Consider the following 22212-nt stretch of genomic DNA (forward strand, 5'->3'; position numbering starts at 1 on the left):
GCCAGAAGTTGTACAGATGCTACAGTTGCCAGCTTTTATATTGCCCTAACATCGCTGGGCCTTTAACAGGTGCTTCATCTGCAGACATACTTAAGTAAAAAATAAATATACTGATGCCATTCAATTTCAGCTGCCGAATTTCTTGGGATCAAACTTCTATAAAACACAGCAGGCTAAGGCTATGATGCTATTTTTCTGGTTAGTTGGCAACCCTGGAGAACATGTGAATTGCTAAACCCATCTTCCCATGTACCTGAGTTCTCTCACTCCTGCAGTGCCACAAATAACAAGTTGCACCTTCAAACAATTACAGCTGTCCTATGCACCATTAGTTTGACTGGAGAGGCTCATACTGCTGCAAATGGTAAATATTACCTTGTTTAATTGGGAGACTTCGGTTATTTCTACTGCAGTTGCTAATGAGGGGAAAAATAATCAATCCACATAATTGGAAAGAGCTTTAGTAAATCTTTTTTTTTTTTTTTTGACACCTTATCTAACACACAGGGCCAAGGGCAAATATGTTCTGTACCCGCCTCCCCCTTCCATTGAGATTTGAATATTGCAGCAGCCCCTCAGAATGCAATTACCCTAAATAATAACCATGCCAAGGCCTATTCATTATGCACTGACTAGCGGGCACAGAATTAACAAGGCTGCATTTTAAAGGCCATCAGAAGTTTGGATTCCATCAATATTTCTTCCACTTTTCAGCTGTGTGCTTACACTTTGCAACCACCTACCAACGAAGAGGGTAACAGATGCAGCAACATTTTTAAGTCAACTTGTGGACAGCCAAAATAAAAATCTTCTGTCCTTCACAGAAAAACCAGCATCATCTTTGCAAGGCGATCACGATCTAGGTCAGGGGTGAACGAACCTTTTTCAATCTAAGGGCAGCGCACGTAAACGGCATTTACCTTCCCGCCGGAGCGGTACCTATTTATCTACTTGCACTTTGACTTGCTTTCCAACTGCTAGGTTGGCAGGAGCAGGGACCGAGCAACAGCTCACCCCATCGCGGGGATTTGAACCGATGACCTTCTGATCGGCAACTCCTGGGCTCAGTGGTTTAACCCACAGCGCCACCCGCGTCCCTATCAAAGGCAAAAGTGGGCACTGCAATGAATGTGAATTTTACCTTTGTATAATCAGCTAGTCTCTTCTCTCCCTGTATAATGTTTTATTGATTTTGTAGCAAAATAGCATTGATCAGCTCCAACAAAACCTGTGATGTGTTGCACGCTTGTATCAATCACACATAAAAAGAAAAATCGAGTGGGGACATTGTCAAATAACTAAATACATAATCAAGACTTCAACTATCCATGAGTCTCTTCATAAGCAAGCTTGAGTAGCTGGAGGTCTTACATCAACACCACTGCTATTTACAGACTGGATAAAAGCCAGATCCCAAACTTTCCTTTGCCATCCTATCAGAGGTGATCCTTTGGAGTCTTTCCAATTGGAGGCGTTCTCTAAGTGGGTAAACAGCATAGCAATCAGATCCTTATGTAGGAGAATTGGCCCAGAGCCAATTAGAGACAAAATGCTTTTGCCAAGTCCTGGGGAAACTTGACACCCAAATGCCATAAATTTCAAGATGTGGGTATATAACAGCAACTGAACCCAAACCTGATTGTTGAAACACACATCAGTGTCTCATGTCCAATGGTAAAAAAAGGAGGTGCCTTGCAGGGCTGCTCTGAGCACAAGTTAAATACAGCAATACAAGTGACTAGCCTCCCCTTAAGAGGAATGTGATTTTGATGTACAGATGTCCTCCCTATACTACATTAAGCATGGCAGATTGTGATAAAAGGAACCATTTGGACTGTCAAGTGAGCTTATGGAAGACAATTAAACTCCTAGCTTGTTTATTCCCAGAGTCTTCTATACCTGTCTACCCACTGCCAAAACATCTGGCGAGGTTTGCCCTCCTGGCCTGCTTTCTTATCTGCACTCAAAACACTCTGACTACAGCAGACAAGCTCCTAGCTTTTCCTAGCAAGGTCAATGAAGACTTCAATGCTATTTGCTATACAGACAGGAAAGTTTCATACACAAGTAGCAACACCTTCTTCCCCCAAAAGAGCTTTGTGGGCACAATGTCCCCTCAGGGATCCCAATCAAGAATCACAGGTGTGTGGAATCATTCCAGTTTTGGAAGACAGGCAACTCACTAAAGTTTTTTTGTAAAATCAGTCCCATTAAGTTCCTCGCCTACTAAAACAGGGCACCTAAGCTCAACACACAGGATGGTGTGTGCAGAAATGCAATGGGCTGTCATCAGGATAGCCCTCCATCTGCGGTGACCTATATAGAATTGTGGGGTCCTTCCTAGGACATTCCCTTCCACAATATTCTTACCTGCTAGCTATGCAAGAGTTGCACCCAACCACTTAAGTCAGGCATAGGCAAACTCTGCCCTCCAGATGTTTTGGGACTGTAACTCACATCATCCCTAGCTAACAGGACCAGTGGTCAGGGATGATGGGAATTGTAGTCCCAAAACATCTGGAGGGCCGAGTTTGCCTATGCCTGACTTAAATGGAGAATGGGAACAGTGCTGGTAAGGCACTGAACAGCAACATTAAATAAATGTGCACTTGTGAAATGCAGCCTGTATTTGTGGGACGAATAGCACTGAATATGTACAACTATAAGACTGTCTGCCCTAGTAGGCATCTGCAACTGACATACTTTTTAACAGGGAATGCTATAAAACCTGGGTTGTTACGCACACTAAAATATGCACTTTCCCATACAGCTGTAGACTTGCCCCCAACTGCCCCTTCTCTAAATGATGGCAATCCCTGGTGAAACAGCGTCAGGACGAGCCCTGCAAACAGAGGAATGTTCCTGGGGGAGGAGAGGAGAATGTTACCCCGTGCCACCATTGAAAACTCAAAGATGCTTTTTAATTTGCCGCGGTGCAAAACCATGCATTTATTGTACAGCAGCACTCATGGGACACTGAAATGATTTCCCCTTCAAGTCTCAGCCGTTCTGCTTCAAGCCATCCATTCCAAGAACCAGGAACCCTTGTGCCTGTTGAAAGAAACCGAGAAGGTTTAGCCACCCATTGACCGCAGGTAGGAATAAGTTAATAGCCATGCTCATGTGCCAACAAAGCCACTTGTGTTACTAACTTATGTCTTCCTTCTGCTTGAGGGGATGACCATTTTATTCTATTAATGAATGCTTGCAACAACAGCAAAAAAAGCTTCCTGGCTTACGTGACAAAGAGCAGCTGCTTTGCACCCCGAAACAAGCAGGCTTCTTCCTCCATGACAGCCCTTAAAATATTTGAAGATGGCTATGAAGCTGAGGCTCCAATACTTTGGACCCCTCATGAGAAGAGAAGACTCCCTGGAAAAGACTGTGATGTTGGGAAAGATGGAGGGCACAAGGAGAAGGGGACGACAGAGGACGAGATGGTTGGACAGTGTTCTCGAAGCTACAAACATGAGTCTGACCAAACTGCGGGAGGCAGTGGAAGACAGGAGTGCCTGGCGTGCTCTGGTCCATGGGGTCATGAAGAGCCGGACACGACCAAACAACAACAAAACATATCTCCTTCTCAGGGGTTCTTAAATCTACCCTGAAGCCAAAACAGTAAAGGGCTCAACAAATAAAGGGTGCTACATTAGCTCCTACAGCACGAAACTGTTGTTGTTTGAATTGTTTTATAAAACTGGCCAGCTATTCAAAGGCAAGGAAAGCATTTATCGATCTATTCACACAAGTGCAATAACCACTCAATAGGTATGTACATTGCACTAGGTAGGCAGGTCTCAAATCTACCCTCCTGCACCAGTTACATAATAAACCGAAGAATCAAGAGGTCAGCAGTCTTGGGGAAGTTGCCTGCACCTTCTCATTATCCACAACCCTCATGCTCCCATCATGAAAATCCAGCAAGCAGTGTGCATTTATAGCAGAATATTTACATTAGGCTTCTGTCTTTGAAGTGCATTGCAAAAGCAGGCAATGTAAGATTTGGACATCAGTGGAATCAGACCATCTGGCTAGAACGCATGTTTTATCAGCATTGCCGATAAGATGGGGAAAAAAGATTAAGTCATCATGTACCACTGAATAGCACGCCGTGTGAGCGCCCTGCCGCACTCTTCTAAATGGCCATTTGGTCTTGCAAAACTTACAGCACTTGGAAGACTTCACAATTTCCCTTGCCATCCTCCCAAGCATTCAGTCTGACATACGGCCCTGCAGTCTGAAAAAAGAAACAGGGAGCATGGTAAAGAAAGGGGAAATTTTGCTTTGTAGAATTTTCAAAGGAACACATGCTTCAGGGCAGCAGGGTATCACGCAAGATGGGAGTGCATAAGCCTCAAGGCTTAGTGAGGACAGGCTCACACAAGACTGAGTCAACATGAGCATAAAACTGCGTATGAATGGGCCTTTTGACTTCACTTGCAACACCAGAGCCTCCAGTGCTATGCCTACTTCGGGGGAATAACCAAACTCAAAATAGGGTTTCCGAGTTCTATTTTGTACAACCCTGCAAAGAATGTATGGCTGACAGTTTAATCCAATACACAGATGCTTGCTTCGCACTGGGATCAATCTGTGGCTGAATGATATCCTGAAGGGGCCTCGCATGATCGTGGGCTTCTTTGTACTATTTAGTCCCTGCGTACAGAAAACGAGGCTTTCAGGGAGACCTCCAGACTAGCCCTCACCACCCCTCTAAGTTTTCCATGTACAGAAAACTGACTGAGAAGCAATTATGTAAAGACCCACTTGAAGCCGAAGGTTTACCACCTTAGTGGGAACCAGTCCTGTTTTTTATTCACGTCTGCTTAATGTATACTAGGTACACTTAACTTCCACACGTCGTTAACCCCCCAACTCCCATCGTTATGTCATATTAATTTTATTATAGTTTAATTACTTTTTAAATTATTATCTTATACAGCTTTCTGTGTGATGTGTTTTGTTTTAATTTTTGCAAGTCTCATTTGAGTTCCGGTTCTGGAGGAAAAAAGTGGGATATACATAATTGGCTTTAATACTGGCCAACTTTAGGGTTGATTTAAGGGTTATGGGGGAAAATGTGCCTTAATACAGAGTATACGTCCTTGCTTAGGCACACCTGAAGACTTGCCATCTGAGATGTTGTAGGAATTAAGAAATTAAAGATGATGGGTGGGGGAGAACCAAAATTGAGTGCGCTACACATCAACTTCCCTGCTACAACAACATGCGTAAGATTCCTAAGATGCCCTACTCAGGTTATCTTTTCTAAATTAAACAGAACAAGAAAATGCAAACCCTCTACCTTCCATGCTTCTTGTGTAGGATCAGAGCAAGATGTCCTTCTTTCAAGGTTTTATTTCAAGTCACCCATCTCTTCTGCATGGGCCCACCTCAATGATTAAACTTCAGGCTCACTCCGATCCTAAAAATGATACAGAAAACCAAAGAGCTGACGTTTTATTTATTTTTGAACCAAGGGTAGCCTGCTGTAGAAACAGATTATGCTGATGTCGTCAGACAAAGATCTGGCTAAAGCAGCAACAAATCAACAGTGTCGCTCTGATGGGGAAAAAAGTGTTGGTCATCACAAACATCAGCTAGAGACCATAGCAAAGAAGAGACAGCTGCCACACACAAGAAACTCTAAGGCTACTTCTAGTTACTGTTTTAAGGACTTTCAACCATCTTATGTTTTATCAACAGGAAGGCTTAAATTGCACAGAAGTTTGAATTATTTGAAGAGCAACTGTAATCAACAAATTACGCTAGTAGGACTACAAGAAGTTTTGTAAGGAGAAATATAAGAAGTGTTACAAAGTAGAAAAAGATATGAGTTACTGGTTATGAGTTTGAAAAATAGGGAAAATAAGAAATGCATACTAAGATTAGATCGGAAAATTTTCAGACAGGACTGATGGAAGTAAAAAAAAATTGAGTAAGATGTAAAAGTATGTTTAATTCCTGTTGAAAATGATATGTTAAAAAAACTAATAAAATGTATATTGAAAAAAAATTGCACAGAAGTTAGAACTGTGCCCCCAACTGAATGAATGCTACATTCCGGCCACATGACCGTTCCTGGAATTAAATCCAGCTGCCATATGCAGCAGTTTGAGGGACAAATTGCAACTATACATCAGGATTCTGGAATACTTGGTTCCATTATGCAACCCCTTTTAAGCCCACCATAAAGCTGCCTGAGAGTCCAGCACCAAAATGAATTTGACAATGAAGCTGCCTAACCAAATCACAATGGCCAGAAACATGTGGGCAGTGGGTTCAAAAATACAGCAACAGCCAATATATTGTAAGCTGCGTATTAATTCTGCAGAGATACACAAATTTGGGTTTACAAAAAGCAGCCTAGTCCAGCACCCTGTTCTCTGAGGCCAAACCAACATACTGAGTTGATTCCTTATTGAAAGGTACTTTTGACCCATGTGCTACTCTAGTAACAAAACTTCAGTACAAAATAGAGTTACACAAAAATCACCATCTTTCCTTTAAAAATATTTACAAATAGGCAACAATCAGGCACTCACATGTGTGCTCAATTAAGTTTTATTATGAATTTTAAGGTGTTTACTCAAAACAAAACTTAGCGCAAAGCATTCCATACTATGAAGATCCACCCCTTAATACGTTAACATCTAGAAATGCATTGTTAAAAGGCAGCCAGCAGAACTTACTGAGTTTGCATTAGAGTAAGAGGCAGTATAATCCTAGTTTACTTACTCAAAAGCAAGTCTCATGGAGTTCAACAAGTTTAACTCCTGACAAATGAGGATTGCGGCCTTCAGCCTTTTGTATGTGTAATATTAACAAACTTAAACCCTTTAAAACATCATAGGTGGCTGGTGTCTCCATGAAAAATAGGATTGAAGCCGGAAACTCACATGTGTATTCAGATTGCGTGCAGATTTCGGGTGACTCCATCGCCTCCTTGCGCCCAACTCGATTTTTGCAGCAGTTCGCTCTGTGCATGCCTAGCGGCATCGTCGCCCTAAACGGAAAGACACCCGCCGGTCAGATTAACCGATAGAGATGTGCTCTTGCAAACTGCATGAATTGGGCTCAAGAGACTCTCAACCGCCCTCCCCTCTCGCTGTTAAAACACTGGTGCATCAGACAGATTCTGGCTGTAACAGCAAAGAGATCAACACTGACGCTCTGATGGGGAAAAAAGTTTTAAGTCATCATGTGCACCAGTTAGGATCCGATCGGTATGGCTGCAAGTTGAGATACGCGGGGGGAGGGGCGATTAAATAAAACCGGGGTTCTAAGAGCATGCAAGTGAACTGGCCCCATAGCAAAGGCGGGGGGGACCCCGCATAAGAAGGAAAAACAACGAGAAAGCTTCCCCTCTGCAACAAGTGAGCCCTCGGCGGTTGCAAAACTCAAAGCTTCAAATGCGAAGCAACATTCCCACCCGCCCCCGCCCCGGATTTCCTAACCGAGAAAATAAAACGGTCAATATAGGGCGAAGGGAGTTAAAGGGGTTCCGAGGAACAGCTCGAACCAGCACGCATCGTGTAATAAACAAGGAAGGGAGCCGATGGCAAAGGATTCCCCAGCCCCACCACCCAACCGCTTCCCCAAAAAGACATCTTACCTCCGCGAAGCCGCATGTGAAAAGAACGAGGAAACGCGCCGTTGGTTCTTATATAGCCCATAGCGACTCAATGCGCACGCTCTTCTCAAGGCACTTTGGGAAATGTAGTCTTTAGCAGCCCGCGGGGTGTGGCTTCTATGGGCTTGGAGTCCTGCCCCGCTTTTTTCCCCAGATGCTTGCGAATAGGTCGAGAATGGTAGAGGCAGACTATGCCCGAGGCAGGGATTTAAAAACACGCCATATAAATATGCCAGGACGTCCCTGGTTTAGAGAAGCCATCCCGGTTTCTCATATGAGCCCGGAATGTTTTCCCCAGGATGTCCCTATTTTCATTTTCATTTGAAAAATGTTGGAGGGTATGGAGTTATCCAACCCCCGAGCTGTCTGAAGGTAATGCTATATAGGGACATATATATATATATGCGCATTATGTTTTTATATATGTTGGAAGCTGTCCAGAATGGCTGTGGCAACCCAGTAAGATGTGTCGGGTATAAATAGTAACATCATTATGGAATGGGACATCCATATTTCATCGGAGAAATGTTGGAGGGGATGGAGATAGAGATGGAGATGGAGATGGAGAATTGTTATAATTATTATTGCTTATTTAGTATACTGTGCCATGCTTGATTGCTACAGTGAAGTATAAATAGGCAACGCGATATTATTATATTTTTGTTCTGAAGTTAGAGGGTGTAGGCTCTCTTGGTCAGTGCCACCTTCTGGACTAGTTGTAAGAAACAAGGTAGATCCTACAAGGCTGAAGTCTGCTAACTACCCTAATTTATAAAGCTCTGAAAGTACGTTTCCCCCCTCATAAGCTATAGCTTTTTAGGGGTTGCTGTGAGGGGTAAACTTCAGTGCCCAGAATTCTTTGAGGCAAATAATGTGTTTCAAATGTGATTTAAAGGCAAAAGTGTCTACACAGCTTTAGAGGAAATTCTGCCATGCCTTTGCACTGAACTTTTGTGTCTGCATTTTCACTTTTGAAATATGGCAACCCCATTCAGAATAGGGCACTGACCTTCAGCTTCCTTCCCTTGTGTTGCCCTTGTAGAACTTGGCAGGAAGGAAGATGGGAACGAAAGTAGAATTAGTTGGCTGTGCCTCACATTGGCTGTTGCTCCACCTACTGTTGGGCTCCTGCTTTTCACCTGTCAGTCCCCAAGGACAGCAGCAGCCACTCCTGGAGGCAACTGAATGATCCGATCATACTCAATGGAATAACTAGACAAAGTTGTCCCCCTCCAGTGGAGACTGAGTGGCCACAACAGTGACTCGTTGTTGGTTTTTTGTTCTTATAGGAGTCTTTAGTTTCTTCTTCTTCTTCTTCTTGTTTAGTCGTTTAGTCAGGTCCGACTCTTCGTAACCCCATGAACCAGAGCACGCCAGGCACTCCTGTCTTCCACTGCCTCCCACAGTTTGGTCAAACTCATGTTCGTAGCTTCGAGAACACTGTCCAACCATCTCGTCCTCTGTCGTCCCCTTCTTCTTCTGCCCTCCATCTTTCCCAGCATCACAGTCTTTTCCAGAGAGTCTTCTCTTCTCATGAGGTGGCCAAAGTATTGGAGCCTCAGCTTCAGGATCTGTCCTTCCAGTGAGCACTCAGGGCTGATTTCCTTCAGAATGGATAGGTTTGATCTTCTTGCAGTCCATGGGACTCTCAAGAGTCTCCTCCACTTTAGTTTCTTAATCCATTGCTTTGCCATCACAGCCTACTAGCAGTACTTTCATTACATGCTAGCGTGTACCAGCCTGCCGCTTGGGAATTACTGACGAAATGCCTTCATTGTTGTCCAAATTCCACCTTCTTAGTGGTAGTGGTTGGTATAATCTCTTAAATCTTACTTTCCCCATAAATACAGCATGTCTGGATTGCATTGTCCGAAGGCTTCTCAATGCACTAGCCTTACAGAGCTTCCATTCTTATTACTGTCTCCCCAGAGATCCAAGACAATGTCTGTGCTTGTAGACTTTCTTATACTTACAGCTAAAGTATTTGGCTACATCATCCATGCTCTGCTTCGGTGGGTAAAGAAACCTGCAGAGAAAAGAGTCACTAATGAAATCTGCCTGATAACAGGTGCAGCCAGCCCAACTGGCATTGGGAGGTTTTTTGCATTGGAATTTGCCCGACGAGGAGCAACACTTGTTTTGTGGGATATAGATACCGAAGGCAATGAAAATGCAGCCAGGGAAGTTCGCAAGCTGGGAGCGAAGGCTTACATTTATACTTGCGATGTGAGCCGGAAGGAAGAAGTCTATAGCGTTGCCGAGTATGTGAGAAAGGATGTGGGCAATGTCACAGTCTTGGTCAATAATGCTGGCATTGTAGCTGGAAAGCCCATCTTACAGTGTCCTGACGAACTGCTGGAAAGAACCATGAGGACTAACTGCCATGCTCACTTTTGGGTAAGTGTGTATTCAGGCTCCTGAATGAGAGGAAGGCTGAATTGTGAACTTGCAGCTCTTGACGGTCAATATAGCCCAGTGAGGAGATGAACTATGCAACCACCTGGAGTGCAAAACATCCATGCAGAGAGCATCTGTGTCGGCTGTGAAAATACCGGGGGATGGGGAGCAGAAGAGAATGCCCCTTTTTGCACCTTTGGAAGATGACTGGGGAAGTAGTCCTCCCAATCCATCTGTATCCATGGCACTGGCTAATTAGACCATAAATACAACTGTGACAATGGTGACAGATGTTCATAGATTATTGGCATGCCTTTCTAATATGTTTGATTAATGGTGGCTGGGAATGGCAGTGTTAGTACATTAGAATCCAGATTAATTAGTTTGGGAAACATCAATGTAATAATATTCTTATTTTCATCTTTAGTTTAAGCAATTTCATTCTTTTCCTTACTTTGTGATGGGTGTACTCTTGATATATGCTTCTCAGCAAATGATGTACTATGTGGCTCAAAATACATTAGTTATATGTTATATGTTTCAAGTATGAAATTTCTGATATTTCTATCACAATATTCAATGTAGCATATGATAACACTGATGAATAGAAATATACAACTAAAAATATTATAAACAAATTTAAACATTGGCCTTAGAAACAGCTTTAAAATTTGTAATAATAGTTTAACCCTGCAGAAGGCCAATGCCTTCTTAACAGATAGCACAACGAAAAATCCCATGGAAGGATTTCCTCTAGTGCAACAGGGCTCCCTCCCCCCATCCTGATGCCCCTCACAAATTGTCTTTTGTGGGGTGTTGTCGGGGAAAACCCCAGAACAGCACATGTGAGGTGTTGGGGGGGATCATCATCATCATTTTTAATTTGTATACTGGCTTTCTATCTTACAATACTCAAGGCGGTTTACAAGCGGAAGAAACAAAAAATGTACATCTTATAACAATCTGGAAAGCTGAAATGTTTGTGTTGGTGGAATGAACACCATAGTGCTATGTTGAATTCTTCTCAAAATTTCTGATCTTTGCTTGGCAAGTTCAATGCTATATTCATACGGTTTGGCACATAAAGTGTCTTATCCCAACTACACATTAAAAGCACTCTTATACCACTTTAAGTGCCGTAACTTGCTTCAAAAACACACACACCTGGGAACTGCAGTTCATTACAGCTGCTGGAAATTTTAACTGTGTGGGAGAGGGTCACCTCTCAGCACCCTGAACAAACAAGAGTTCCCATTTTTCTTGGCAGGGTGGTGAGCCATGACTGTTCAAGTGGTAGAAGAGTACATTAAAGTCATGGTGCGGATATGACCAAGGAGTTATGCAAAGGGCTATATTTTGTAATTATTCAATCAAGTTCGCCCAGCTCACTCATGCAGTGTGGATGGGTAGCTTTGCAGCAGCTAATTCTGAAAAGCAGCTTATCAGTTCGGTCTTGCAGAACATGGCCTGGCTCTCATTAATCCTACTTTGCAGAGCCTGAAAAGATGGAGAGACAATCAAATGGAGGGCAATTTTAAGAGGATTGCAATGAAAACTAATCTCGTTACACTCTTTTATCCTTGTCACATGTGCCATTAAGACTCAAATTTCTGAAGGAACTTTGAATAGGCATTAATGTTTCTTACTTGGAAGACGAAAAGGGGAAATTGGGAAATACATGGATGAAAGCAAAGTTGTGGTGGCTCCTCCTCTTTCTAGGTGAACAATTAGTCAGAACATCTTTGGAAAACAGACAGAGACCTCCAGTCACTCCAAGCCAGAGTGTTTGCATCTTGTCTGCATTAAGCTTGGGTTTGTTCAACTTGAAAATAAAATGACAATAACAATAATCATTTGTTATTTATACCCCATTGGTCTGGCTGGGTTTCCCCAGCCACTCTGGGTGGCTCCCAACAAAATATCAAAAACATGATAAAACATCAAACATCCCGCCCTGTGGAAGGGCCTCCCATCGGATGTCAATTGAAATAAACAGCTATCTGACTTTTAGAAGACATCTGAAGGCAGTCCTGTTTAGGGAAATTTTTTAATGTTTGATGTTTTATCATGTTTTTAATATTCTGTTGGGAGCCGCCCAGAGTGGCTGGGGAAACTCAGCTAGAAGGGCAAGGTATAAATATATTATTATTATTATTATTATTATTATTATTATTACTACTACTAATAGCCACCAATAATTTTACCTACATTGTATCCTGTAACAGTAAAAAAACTAAACAGATTTCTGCTTATAGAAAGAAAATGGAGCTACTTTGATCTCTATTTCTAAAATAAAAAAAATAATACTGATGAAATACATGTAGCTTTTTTTTTTAAAAAAAAGTTGGTATAAATAAGAGCTAAGCTTAGAAGAAGTCAAAATTAAGAAATATTACCCTTGTGTATGCAATGATATATTTAATAGGACAGTTGTAGTGTGTGCGTGTGTGTGTGTGCGCGTGTGTTTACATATTTATAATAAAAGAAACTAAACAGATTTGTTCTTATATTCTGCTGGTACCTTTGCAAAGCAGGCCTTCAAACATTACAACTGCTGCTTACTAGTTGCAAATCTGAACACACAAAAAGGAAACATGAGTATAATCAAAACTCTCTTATCCCCTTTTGCAGACAGTCAAGGCTTTTCTTCCACAAATGATTGAGAGAGATCATGGCCACATTGTGACAGTCGCAGGATCATTTGGACTTTTTGCAACAGGTTGTCTGGAGGTTGGTAAGCGACACGTCGACGGAAGTTCACAAAAGCTAAATTGCCACTTTGACATTTGCATGATTTATGTCTATAATCCATCGGTTCCCAAGGCCAAGCATCACTAGTGATGCAGGGCATCTCTCTCATTGCAGGGTCTTACTAAAACAGTGGTAGAGCCCCTAAGTTAAGCATGTAAACGGGAAAATGTTGCTTGTTTCCTCAGGGTTACTGCGCTAGCAAGTTTGCCGTGGTTGGATTCCATGAAGCTCTGAGCCATGAGCTGAAAGCCAAAAGAGTCAGTGGTGTGAAGACTACCCTCGTTTGTCCATATTTCACGGACACTGGCATGTTCCATGGCTGTAGAATCAGGTAACGCTGCACTCAGTTTTGATGTTTTGTTTGTTCACTTTTTATGACTACTTTTGCTATGTTTATAGGTTTCTAATTTATATATATGTTGCAATCCACCTTGAGCACGGTTTTGACTTTGGAAAGGGGGCATACAAATAACATGTATGGTTGGTTGGTTGACACTCACACAGATTCCTACTCAAAACACACACACACACCAACTTGATCCCTGGTACAAGGAGTCCACCTACTCTTAGTAAACTTAGCTGAACAACAGAACATTCTGCCCCTCTCCTCCTCCCCACCAGTGCACCCCCTTAATCTGTTGTAAGGGTTCCCCCAACCCTTTTTGAAGACGGCATGAGTCACACACCAAGACGCTGGAAGCCCTTGCACTGATGGGATGGTTAGTTAAAGGCCACCCATTCATTTCAACAGCACATTGAAAGGTTCAGAATGGATTCAGAGCCACTCATTTCTCAATGAGTAGTGGGAAATGTAGACTGGCTGTAAGCTTCCATTCTTGGACGTTCCAGTCTTTAACCTACGTAAAATACCACCTCTGGTAACCAAGGAGGGCATCAACAGGACATGATGCCATCAGGGGAAGGGCTTCTTATCTCCCCAGGCCAGAACTCTGGCATGAAGTGAGGTGAACTCTACCCTAGACTGAAATCCCCTAGCACAAAATTCTCCTCCTATCGTCAGCTTTTGAAATTTAGTATATATTCATCTATAACAGGAGTGGCAAACAGTAGGCCTGGGGGGGGTGTTGAATGCAGTCTTCCAGGTGTGTGTGTGTGTTCACCTCTGGCTTTTGTGTGACTTACCAAACAAAGAGTCATCTCCATTGCACAAGTAGAAGAATTTGGATTTGATATCCCGCTTTATCACTACCCAAAGGCGTCTCAAAACAGCTAACATTCTCCTTTCCCTTCCTCCCCCACAACAAACACTCTGTGAGGTGAGTGGGGCTGAGAGACTTCAAAGAAGTGTAACTAGCCCAAGGTCACCCAGCAGCTGCATGTGGAGGAGCGGAGACGTGAACCCAGTTCACCAGATTACGAGTCTACCGCTCTTAACCACTACACCACACTGGCTCTCTGCCCAGGGGCATAGCTAAGCTGCTCTGGCACCCGGAGCAGCAGGGGCGGGGTGATCCGCACATGGGGGCGCCTCACGGGGGCAGGGTTGCAATCTGCACACAGGGGCGCATCACAGGGGGTGCCATGGCAATCCATGCACGGGTGCCCCACAGCGATCCGTCCAGGGGGGTGGTATGACAAGCTGCCCACGGTGTCCGCCTGGTGGATGCAAGCCCCACACTGCCGTTCCAGGCAGCACGGGGCCCCAACCACCACATCACTCCCAGAAGAGATGCGTGGCTCGGGCGCGCTGCAGGCCAGGCCCCGTGGTAAGTGCCGACCCCCGCGGTGCGCCAATTTGTCACACACACCCCAGGGTGACACCCAGGGTACGCCACATCCCGCACCCACCCCTTCCAGTGTGGTGTAGTGGTTAAGAGCGGTAGTCTCGTAATCTGGGGAACCGGGTTCGCGTCTCCGCTCCTCCACATGCAGCTGCTGGGTGACCTTGGGCCAGTCATACTTCTCTGAAGTCTCTCAGCCCCACTCATCTCACAGAGTGTTTGTTGTGGGGGAGGAAGGGAAAGGAGAATGTGAGCCGCTTTGAGACTCCTTAAAGGGAGTGAAAGGCGGGATATCAAATCCAAACTCCTCTTCTTCTTCTTCTTCCTATGCTCGTCTCTGCCCACTATTTTTGGCATGATACCCATGAGAAGATGCATCCCTTGGTTTAAAAAAGCTTCCTCACCCCTGTTCTGTAACTACATAGCTGGAGAAGAGTGATTACCACCTTCCCACGCTTTAATAATATTCAGTGTGATGCCTGAGGCAGAGAAAGAAGGAATGGAGAGATGTCCACTTACTTAATTTGAATTGTTCCCATGGATTACTGACTCATCCCTTAGCTGCTTAATACTTGCAGGGGAATATATTGTTCACATGATTAATGACAGGGTTCGCCGAGCCGTAGCGATACCTTGAACTCACCTGATATAGAACAGAATCAGCAGATCCATATTTAGACTTTGTTACAGCGACTCCACTCTGATTCAACAATTCATGCATTTCTGCAATTAATAATGTTTTTAGCCCGTCTGAAGTGGTTGCTGCAAAGTGTTAACCTGGAACATTGTTAATAGGGACAGTGGTTCATCTGCGAGGATGGAAAATCAAAAGGTTTCTAGCTTAGGGTGGGCCCCATGGCTTGGTTTCCAAGAAAGAGCTAGATTACACAGGAGAGCAAAGCAAAACAGAATCACACCCACCCACAATTAATATCAATGATCTGGACCAGTTGACAGACTTCAGCCTTGCAGGATCTACCTTGCTTTTTAACCTAAACTGGAGCCTGGACCAAAAGAAACACATCAAGAAAGAATTCTGCACCCAGGAATTTGTTTTGAGCTGCAGAACTGAGCAATGCTCACCGTCTTTCAACACGAAAGTTGACACTGCTTCCTTTCACTCAATATGCATTTTTTCTTTTTCTAGGCAAGAACTGGAAACCCTACTTTCTCCCTTAAGGCCAGAGCATTTAGTGAAATCAGCAATGCACAGAATACTTCAGAATCAGCATGTGATCTGCGTCCCCAGAATGCTGTACCTTGTGGCCATTTTAAAAAAGTAAGTCACTATATTCAGGAACTGGCAGACCTATGACTGCTTAATAGGGGTAGGGGTGGAAAAATTAGACAGCGTTGAGAGTTTACTGCAGCCAATAAAGGCTAAAGCAGTGTTTCATGAGCAAGGAGTCAGGCCAGACCTCAGTACCATAGCCTACTTGCCTTGCCCTCATTGACCATCCTGTAGCCTTTTGGTTGGACCAAGGCCAGCAACCTATAAAAATGTTACATTAACACAAAGTTACTAATATGTATATATAAATCAGTATCACTTCATTTTCCTTCTGACACACTGTCTCTCTCAATCTCCTGAGTTCTCACCCAAGGTCCAAACAAAGTCTGTTCATTCACAAGTCTCCCAAGATCCTGGAAGCAGCAGACATCATATCACTTGAGTTTCACATTTTAGACTTGCTTTTTATGGGCATTGTCAGGGAACTGCCATCGGAGCTGGAGGCGGAGAGAAGGCTCCAGAGGGATGCCGGAGAGGGTCCCAGTAGGGAGAGAGGCAGCCCATCCGCTGGGGAAGGAAATCAGCGTAACACCAGTGGAGAAGGGGGGCAGATGGGGGAATCGGAGAGGTGGCTCCAGGACTCCTCGCCGGAGACCACGGAGAGAGTACGGGTACTCTGCTGCCCACACCCTCCCTGCGCAGAAGACTTCCGCGCAGGGAGGGTAGGAGAAGACTGGGCGTCAAACAGCTTTTATGCTGGAAAAGCTTCAAGAAACGCCCACTGACGGATTCTGCCAGCGACTGAGGCAGCCACGAAGCTTGAGGCTGTCCAGACAGAAATGGTTCAACCAGGTAACCTAGCCAGGAGTGGTGGCAACTTATGCACGAGCAACCCCTAGAACCATTACAGGCATTCTCCAGGTAGATGGGTCCTTCCTCAGGGCTGCTCACATATGTGTCCTATTCACCTGCACACTCCACACCCAGTTCCAGGTGCAGAAGGCTTGTTGAGTTTCCCAGGGGGTCCAAAGGATGGGGAAAGAGCCCCCCTCCACCCACAACTCTTTCCTCATCCTCTATCCTCTCCCTTCTTCTCCAGAGCCAAGATGGAGAGTTTTCATGTGGAGGGGATGCACACTGAAACATTACTAATTAAGACACAATAAGACTCTGGTGGAAAACATTTACTGTTGGTAGTGATTCTTTCCATGTTGAAAAATGCCTGAGTTTAGGAATGTCCCTTTTCACATCTGACTCACTAACCCCTCACTTTGGTTTCTGTTTATGGATTGGGTGATAACTGGGTAAATCCTTTCTGCTCACTAGAAGTGTAGTTCAACGCTATGTATAGGGCGAGTCCTTTAAAAGAGGCCCCGTGGATACAGAGTACACATGTTCCATGGGGCCTCTTTTAAAAGACTCACCCTGTATTTCATAGCAGCACCCCAAAGGTCTGCAACGTTCCAAACATGTTGTGGGAGGGAGGCCAAAGCAGATATAAAGACAAATAGTTGGATACAACACATAAAAAGCTAAAAGGTAGCTCCGTTGGTTCATAAGAACAGAACGACAAAATCCGTAGTTGGGCAATAACTTTACTATGCCCAACCAAAATGTCACAAATTCATGGCAAGTTTCTAGTCAGTCTCCAGCAATATCTGGGGAAGCGACAGGTTCTGCAACCCTGAAATAAGGGGTGGGAATGAGACTTGTTATTTGTGCTCCCAATATTTCAGAGATGCTTTTAAACAAAGCTACAATTTTTCCTTCTCTCTCTTCCTCAGTCTCCTTCCTTGGGATGTTCAAGTTCTTATTCAAAAATTCCTGGGACTGGACAAATGTATTCCACAAAAAGCTAAATAAACTATCACCATTAAGTGGCTGGAAGGTGAAAAGGATGAAAAGTGTTGTCCTTTTGCATCACAGCTTCAATAGCAAGATTTCTGATTCTAAATGCAGGCAAAAAGGACAGATGAAATCAAAGTTTGGCATTCAAGATTCACTGGAATATTCTGGTTTTGCACAGGTAACGTACATGCAAGGGCTCTCTTTGTGAGCATTTATGCCTTTGGCTATTGAACAATTGTTGCAGAATCTCTTTCAACGTTCAGCGTTCAGAAAGATCAAATGATACAGCAGGTAGAAACATTTTAAGCGTTGACGGAAAATAAGAGATTTCCCTCCTCCGCAATATTTCATCCATTCTTATTTGGGGGTGTTTCACTTGACTTTCCATTATATTCTGAGGTATACACCAGAATCTTTCTTCAGGAAACAGACTTGATAAACCTCATTTTCAGCTCCCTATCACTGCAGAGATATAATCTGAGTTGAATGATGCCGGCCTTGGAGGCAGCTTGTAACAATGGATCTGAAGTATGCATTACTGTGTATTGTATTAATCCCCATGATAACACTTTTGGGTCACCTGTTTTCCAGCTGTTCATTTTATATAGGAGAATGGAAAGGAATAGGGATACAGCCATTTTAGGAAGTAGAATTTAATGCGGAAGACGGGGATTTCTAACAACAGCTATGCATTCCTAGCAAGTCAGGCAGAACATGTTTGTGGGGTGTTACTGCCCTTGCTCAAGAAACTAAGCCTATGTAAATAAAACAGTTATGCATTTTCCACCTTGTTCATCTGTTCTTCCAACTTCCCACAATGCAGCTCCCTTCATCTTGCGTTCCAACACAACCAACTCCATTCAAGACATGTAATTGCTCTGATAGCTCAACTGGTAGAGCATGAGACTTAATCTTAGGGTCGTATGTTCACAGCCCACATTGGGCAAGATTCCTGCACTGCACCAGTAGGTGACCCTCGTGGTCCCTTCCAATTCTATTCTGACACTGGAGACAAATTGACATGAAGCAAGCTGATCATTTGCAAGTGAGCTGGGGCTGTTGAGTCTGGAGTGTTAACAGGTCCCACTCCCCTGATGTAGGATAGAAACATGTCCCAAGACATCGGCCAGTCAAGAGATATTTGGTATCTCTTGGTATTGGCCAGTCAAAAGATATGATGCAGATCACATGTACACCACACAGATGGTCAGAGAGTTACAAAGCTTTGCAGTGTAACACTGGAGCTTAATTGAACATATTTTTTAAAAAGGTCACATGTAAGGAAAACATTAATAATGGGTGGCATCAGGGATGTTTTGCTGCTCTGTAGGAAGTGTCAGAAAACCAGTTATGTGTATGGAAACTGAAGTGATACAAACTCAGAATATTATTTGCAACTTGGCCAGGTTATACACCAACTATACAAGAACAGTAAGAGTATTCTTATGTAGCCATTAAGGTTATCTTCTCCCCTACCCACACCTGTACAAAAGAAGTGGATTGTGTGAACAAAGTACATTAAAAGAAAATAGCACAACCAAGTTATCTAAACTAATGTAAAAATTCACTTTTGCCAAGTATAAGACCATTAAGATTCTGGGGAAATGGCATAAACAACAAAAATAGTATCCAAAAAGCCATTCTGTAATAGCCTTGAGATGATTCAACCTATCAAATGCTGCTGCCTTCCCTACTCATTTCAGTGCATTTTGTATAGGCCCCATTAAGGTAAAAGGAGATTCAGTAGAATCGGGTATATGAAGATACTATCTGTACATCACTCAACTCAGGCACACCCTGCAGATAAAGGGAAATGCCCATAGCTATGAAAAAAAATAAGCCTAACCTTTGATTGAATATACCCTGAAAATACACTGAAGGAACTTAGAATTAGGAGCACTCAACTTAGCCTTAGTGAATCAGCGTCAGGCTACAAAAAGATGGATTCCCGGCATTAATTGGAAGCTAAACCTTAGCTGAAGAAACAGTAAAAAATACAAATAATGTTATGCAAGAAGGGTTAGGGTTAGGGTTAGCAGTTGTTACAACTGCTTTGAGATTTGGGTTCTTTTTTTAAAAAAAAAAATCAAGTGTTACATAAATCTTATGAAATAAAATCATTAAGACAGTTCCATGCAAATTCTGGAGTCAGTGGACAGGGAAGGTCATACTTGTTATAAGACACAAGTGTACTAATGTAACGGTTAATACCATAGATGAGCTTAACACACACCCTCCCAATCCTTTATATAGGGAGAATAACCCCTGGTCTACCTTACAGGATTGTTGGAATGATTCCTGAACACGTATGTAAAGTATGTTGAGCACTAAGAGAAACTGCCATATAAAGTATTATTCTGAATATCCTCAGTTTTTGGTCAATTTGTGTAGAGAGATTTCTAACCAACTTTTATAGGTTTTGGTCAATTTGTGTCACGAGATTTCTCACCAACTTTTATAGGTTTAGCCCTTCATCTTTGCTCATATTAGCACAGGAAACATAAATATATATATATCACAGGGAACAAAGAAACCCACCACTTTAGTATTTACCATTTATTGGTGACAAACACTAAGTTTTACTTACATTCCATGGGGAGAAAAAATTCCAGCGTAAACAATGAACTGAAGCAGTACTTAACTTGCAAGGCTATCGTGCTTTACCTGGACCATATGCAAAAACTTTATTGCACACACCACTGTGTGCAATAAACACAACATCAAAAGCAACACAGTTTATATATAAACATAGGTAATTTTTTTCAGCCCTACATGGAGATGTAATTAAACAGTATAAAGCACTCAAGGAAAATCAATCTGCAGTTTTATATGCACTACATTGAGATCATATCCTGTACTGTACTGAGTTTGTGTGCCTTTATATATAGACACACACACACAATTTTTTTAAAAAACAAAGATTAGAGACCATTTAAACTTCTGCGGCATTCAAGTCGTCCCCCCCCCCAATATTCTAGAAATCAAAATGATCAAATGAAGTTTTAAAATTCCTAAAATGTGTAATTTATTCAACCGTTCAATAATTAGGCTAGACTTGCCTAGCCGGCTTTGTTTTCAATCAAATGGCAGGCACACAGTTGTTTCCAGTGAAATTTTTTTACAATTTCATTAAAAACAAAAGACCAAACATATACATGGATATGATCTTCCCAAGTTAGTTCATAGGTAAGTGTTATCAGACAACAAAAGTTTCTAAACTGTGCTATATTTCTAGGTACAATTAAGAAACTTTTCTCTTCTTTTTAAATGAAAAATTTATAGTGTCATTCAAAACAATGTAATGAAACTAAAAATTTTATCACTGTTTGAAAAGCAACGGTTATGATTTAGATACTACAGTGGATTGTGACAACTGTAGCGCTCTAAAACAGTTAGGTTACATTAATTAGGAAGCATTTGATTTTCTCTGGTGCTTTCAAGGTTTGGGTCCAGTCAAGCCTTTTTTAGGCAGTGGTGTCCAGTGTTTGTCCCAAAGTGTTTGAGCTAGCCGGTTTGAGGAGAGGGTCGTTTTCCATTTCTTGCTTCACGCATCTAGAAAAAAAAGAAAAAGGTTTTGTTTTTCCCCAAAAAAGGAACCATGCTTGGGATTATGGATCTCTCAGCCAGAATTGTGGCACTTTCAAACTCATGCCAAGAGGCACATTTCCTTTGAAATAGCAAACTCCCACTGTCGCATTTATCCATTGACTTTAAATGCGCTGCCAGTAATGCAATTAAGCTACTGCTGGCAAGAGAAATTTGCTCTGCTAGCTTAAGACTAGGACCCTCGTACCTATGGGACCGCCTCTCCTACTATGCCCCACGGAGGACCTTAAGGTCCACAAATAACAACACTTTGGAGGTCCCAAGCCGCAAGGTGGTTAGATCGGTCTCAACTATGGCCAGGGCCTTTTCAGTAGTGGCTCTGACTAGGTGGAACGCTCTGGCACCAGAGACTAGGGCTCTGCGGGACTTGACATCTTTCCGCAGGGCCTGCAAGACGGAGATGTTCCGCCGGGCCTTTGGTTTGGACTCAGTCTGACCCTTACGTTTCCCTCCCTTTATGGTTTTGATTTATGGGCTACTATTAAAATGAGGCTGCATTTTAAATTGTATTTTAACCCATATTTCAATAAATTGGGGTTTTTTTGGGGGGGTGTTTGCCCCCCCCCCCATTATGTTTTATTGTAATTTTATTGGTGTTAGCTGCCCTGAGCCCGGCTCTGGCCGGGGAGGGCGGGGTATAAAAAGTAAAATGAAATATTTATTATTTATTTAAGACAACTCTGCAAAGCACGCCCTGAGAATGGGTACAGTGAATGATGTTCTGCTTACAGCAACACATTCAAAACCTCAAAGAAACACAAACAACAGGACATGTTGTTGGAAGAAACTGAAACTAGACTAGCTGTGATACTAAATGGACAATGGCTGGGCATAAACCTGCTCTCCCACTCATCTGCCAATGTGATACAAGGTTGATTTTTATAACTCTCCATGTAAACAAATACTCCTATAAAGGCAAGTGATATTTCTGTGAAACGGTTAGAACGTTGTGGCTGGGTTTTTTGTTTAGTAAAAAAGGAGGTAAACGGTAGAAAAGATCATTT

At 42.9% G+C, this 22212-nt stretch overlaps 2 protein-coding genes and 1 long non-coding RNA gene across 11 annotated transcripts in view; 1 reads left to right on the plus strand and 2 right to left on the minus strand.

Annotated features, from left to right (window-relative positions):
* Positions 1-2917: 2917 nt before the first annotated feature.
* On the minus strand, positions 2918-7046 carry LOC310680427. The gene is made up of 4 exons (XR_014512741.1): positions 6900-7046; positions 5306-5425; positions 4167-4237; positions 2918-3051 (listed from the first exon to the last, which is right to left on the minus strand). It is a non-coding gene; the product is annotated as an uncharacterized lncRNA (long non-coding RNA).
* Positions 7047-9381: 2335 nt separating this feature from the next.
* On the plus strand, positions 9382-22211 carry LOC310680385 (retinol dehydrogenase 10-like). 2 transcript variants are annotated; one of them, XM_083447072.1, is made up of 6 exons: positions 9382-10030; positions 12662-12760; positions 12967-13112; positions 15671-15802; positions 17539-17780; positions 21940-22211. In XM_083447072.1, exons 1-5 carry the CDS (start codon positions 9485-9487, stop codon positions 17615-17617), a joined length of 1002 nt encoding a protein of 333 aa, XP_083303198.1. In that variant the 5' UTR covers positions 9382-9484; the 3' UTR covers positions 17618-17780; positions 21940-22211. The 2 variants fall into 2 exon arrangements, with proteins under 2 accessions (XP_083303198.1, XP_083303197.1); XM_083447071.1 differs by lacking the exon at positions 21940-22211 and adding an exon at positions 20064-20589 and having other exon boundaries at positions 17539-20018.
* STAU1 (staufen double-stranded RNA binding protein 1) overlaps positions 20144-22212 on the minus strand; it is a 42544-nt gene continuing 40475 nt past the window's right edge. For all 8 annotated transcript variants that reach the window (XM_083446880.1, XM_083446875.1, XM_083446876.1 and 5 more), the window contains one exon: positions 20144-21154. In XM_083446880.1, the coding sequence (XP_083303006.1) occupies positions 21067-21154 (88 nt within the window). In that variant the 3' untranslated portion in view covers positions 20144-21066. The remainder of the gene's footprint in view (positions 21155-22212) is intronic.

This window comes from Podarcis tiliguerta, assembly GCF_965153285.1.
Source record: "Podarcis tiliguerta genome assembly, chromosome: 6".
NCBI classification, from domain to species: domain Eukaryota; kingdom Metazoa; phylum Chordata; class Lepidosauria; order Squamata; family Lacertidae; genus Podarcis; species Podarcis tiliguerta.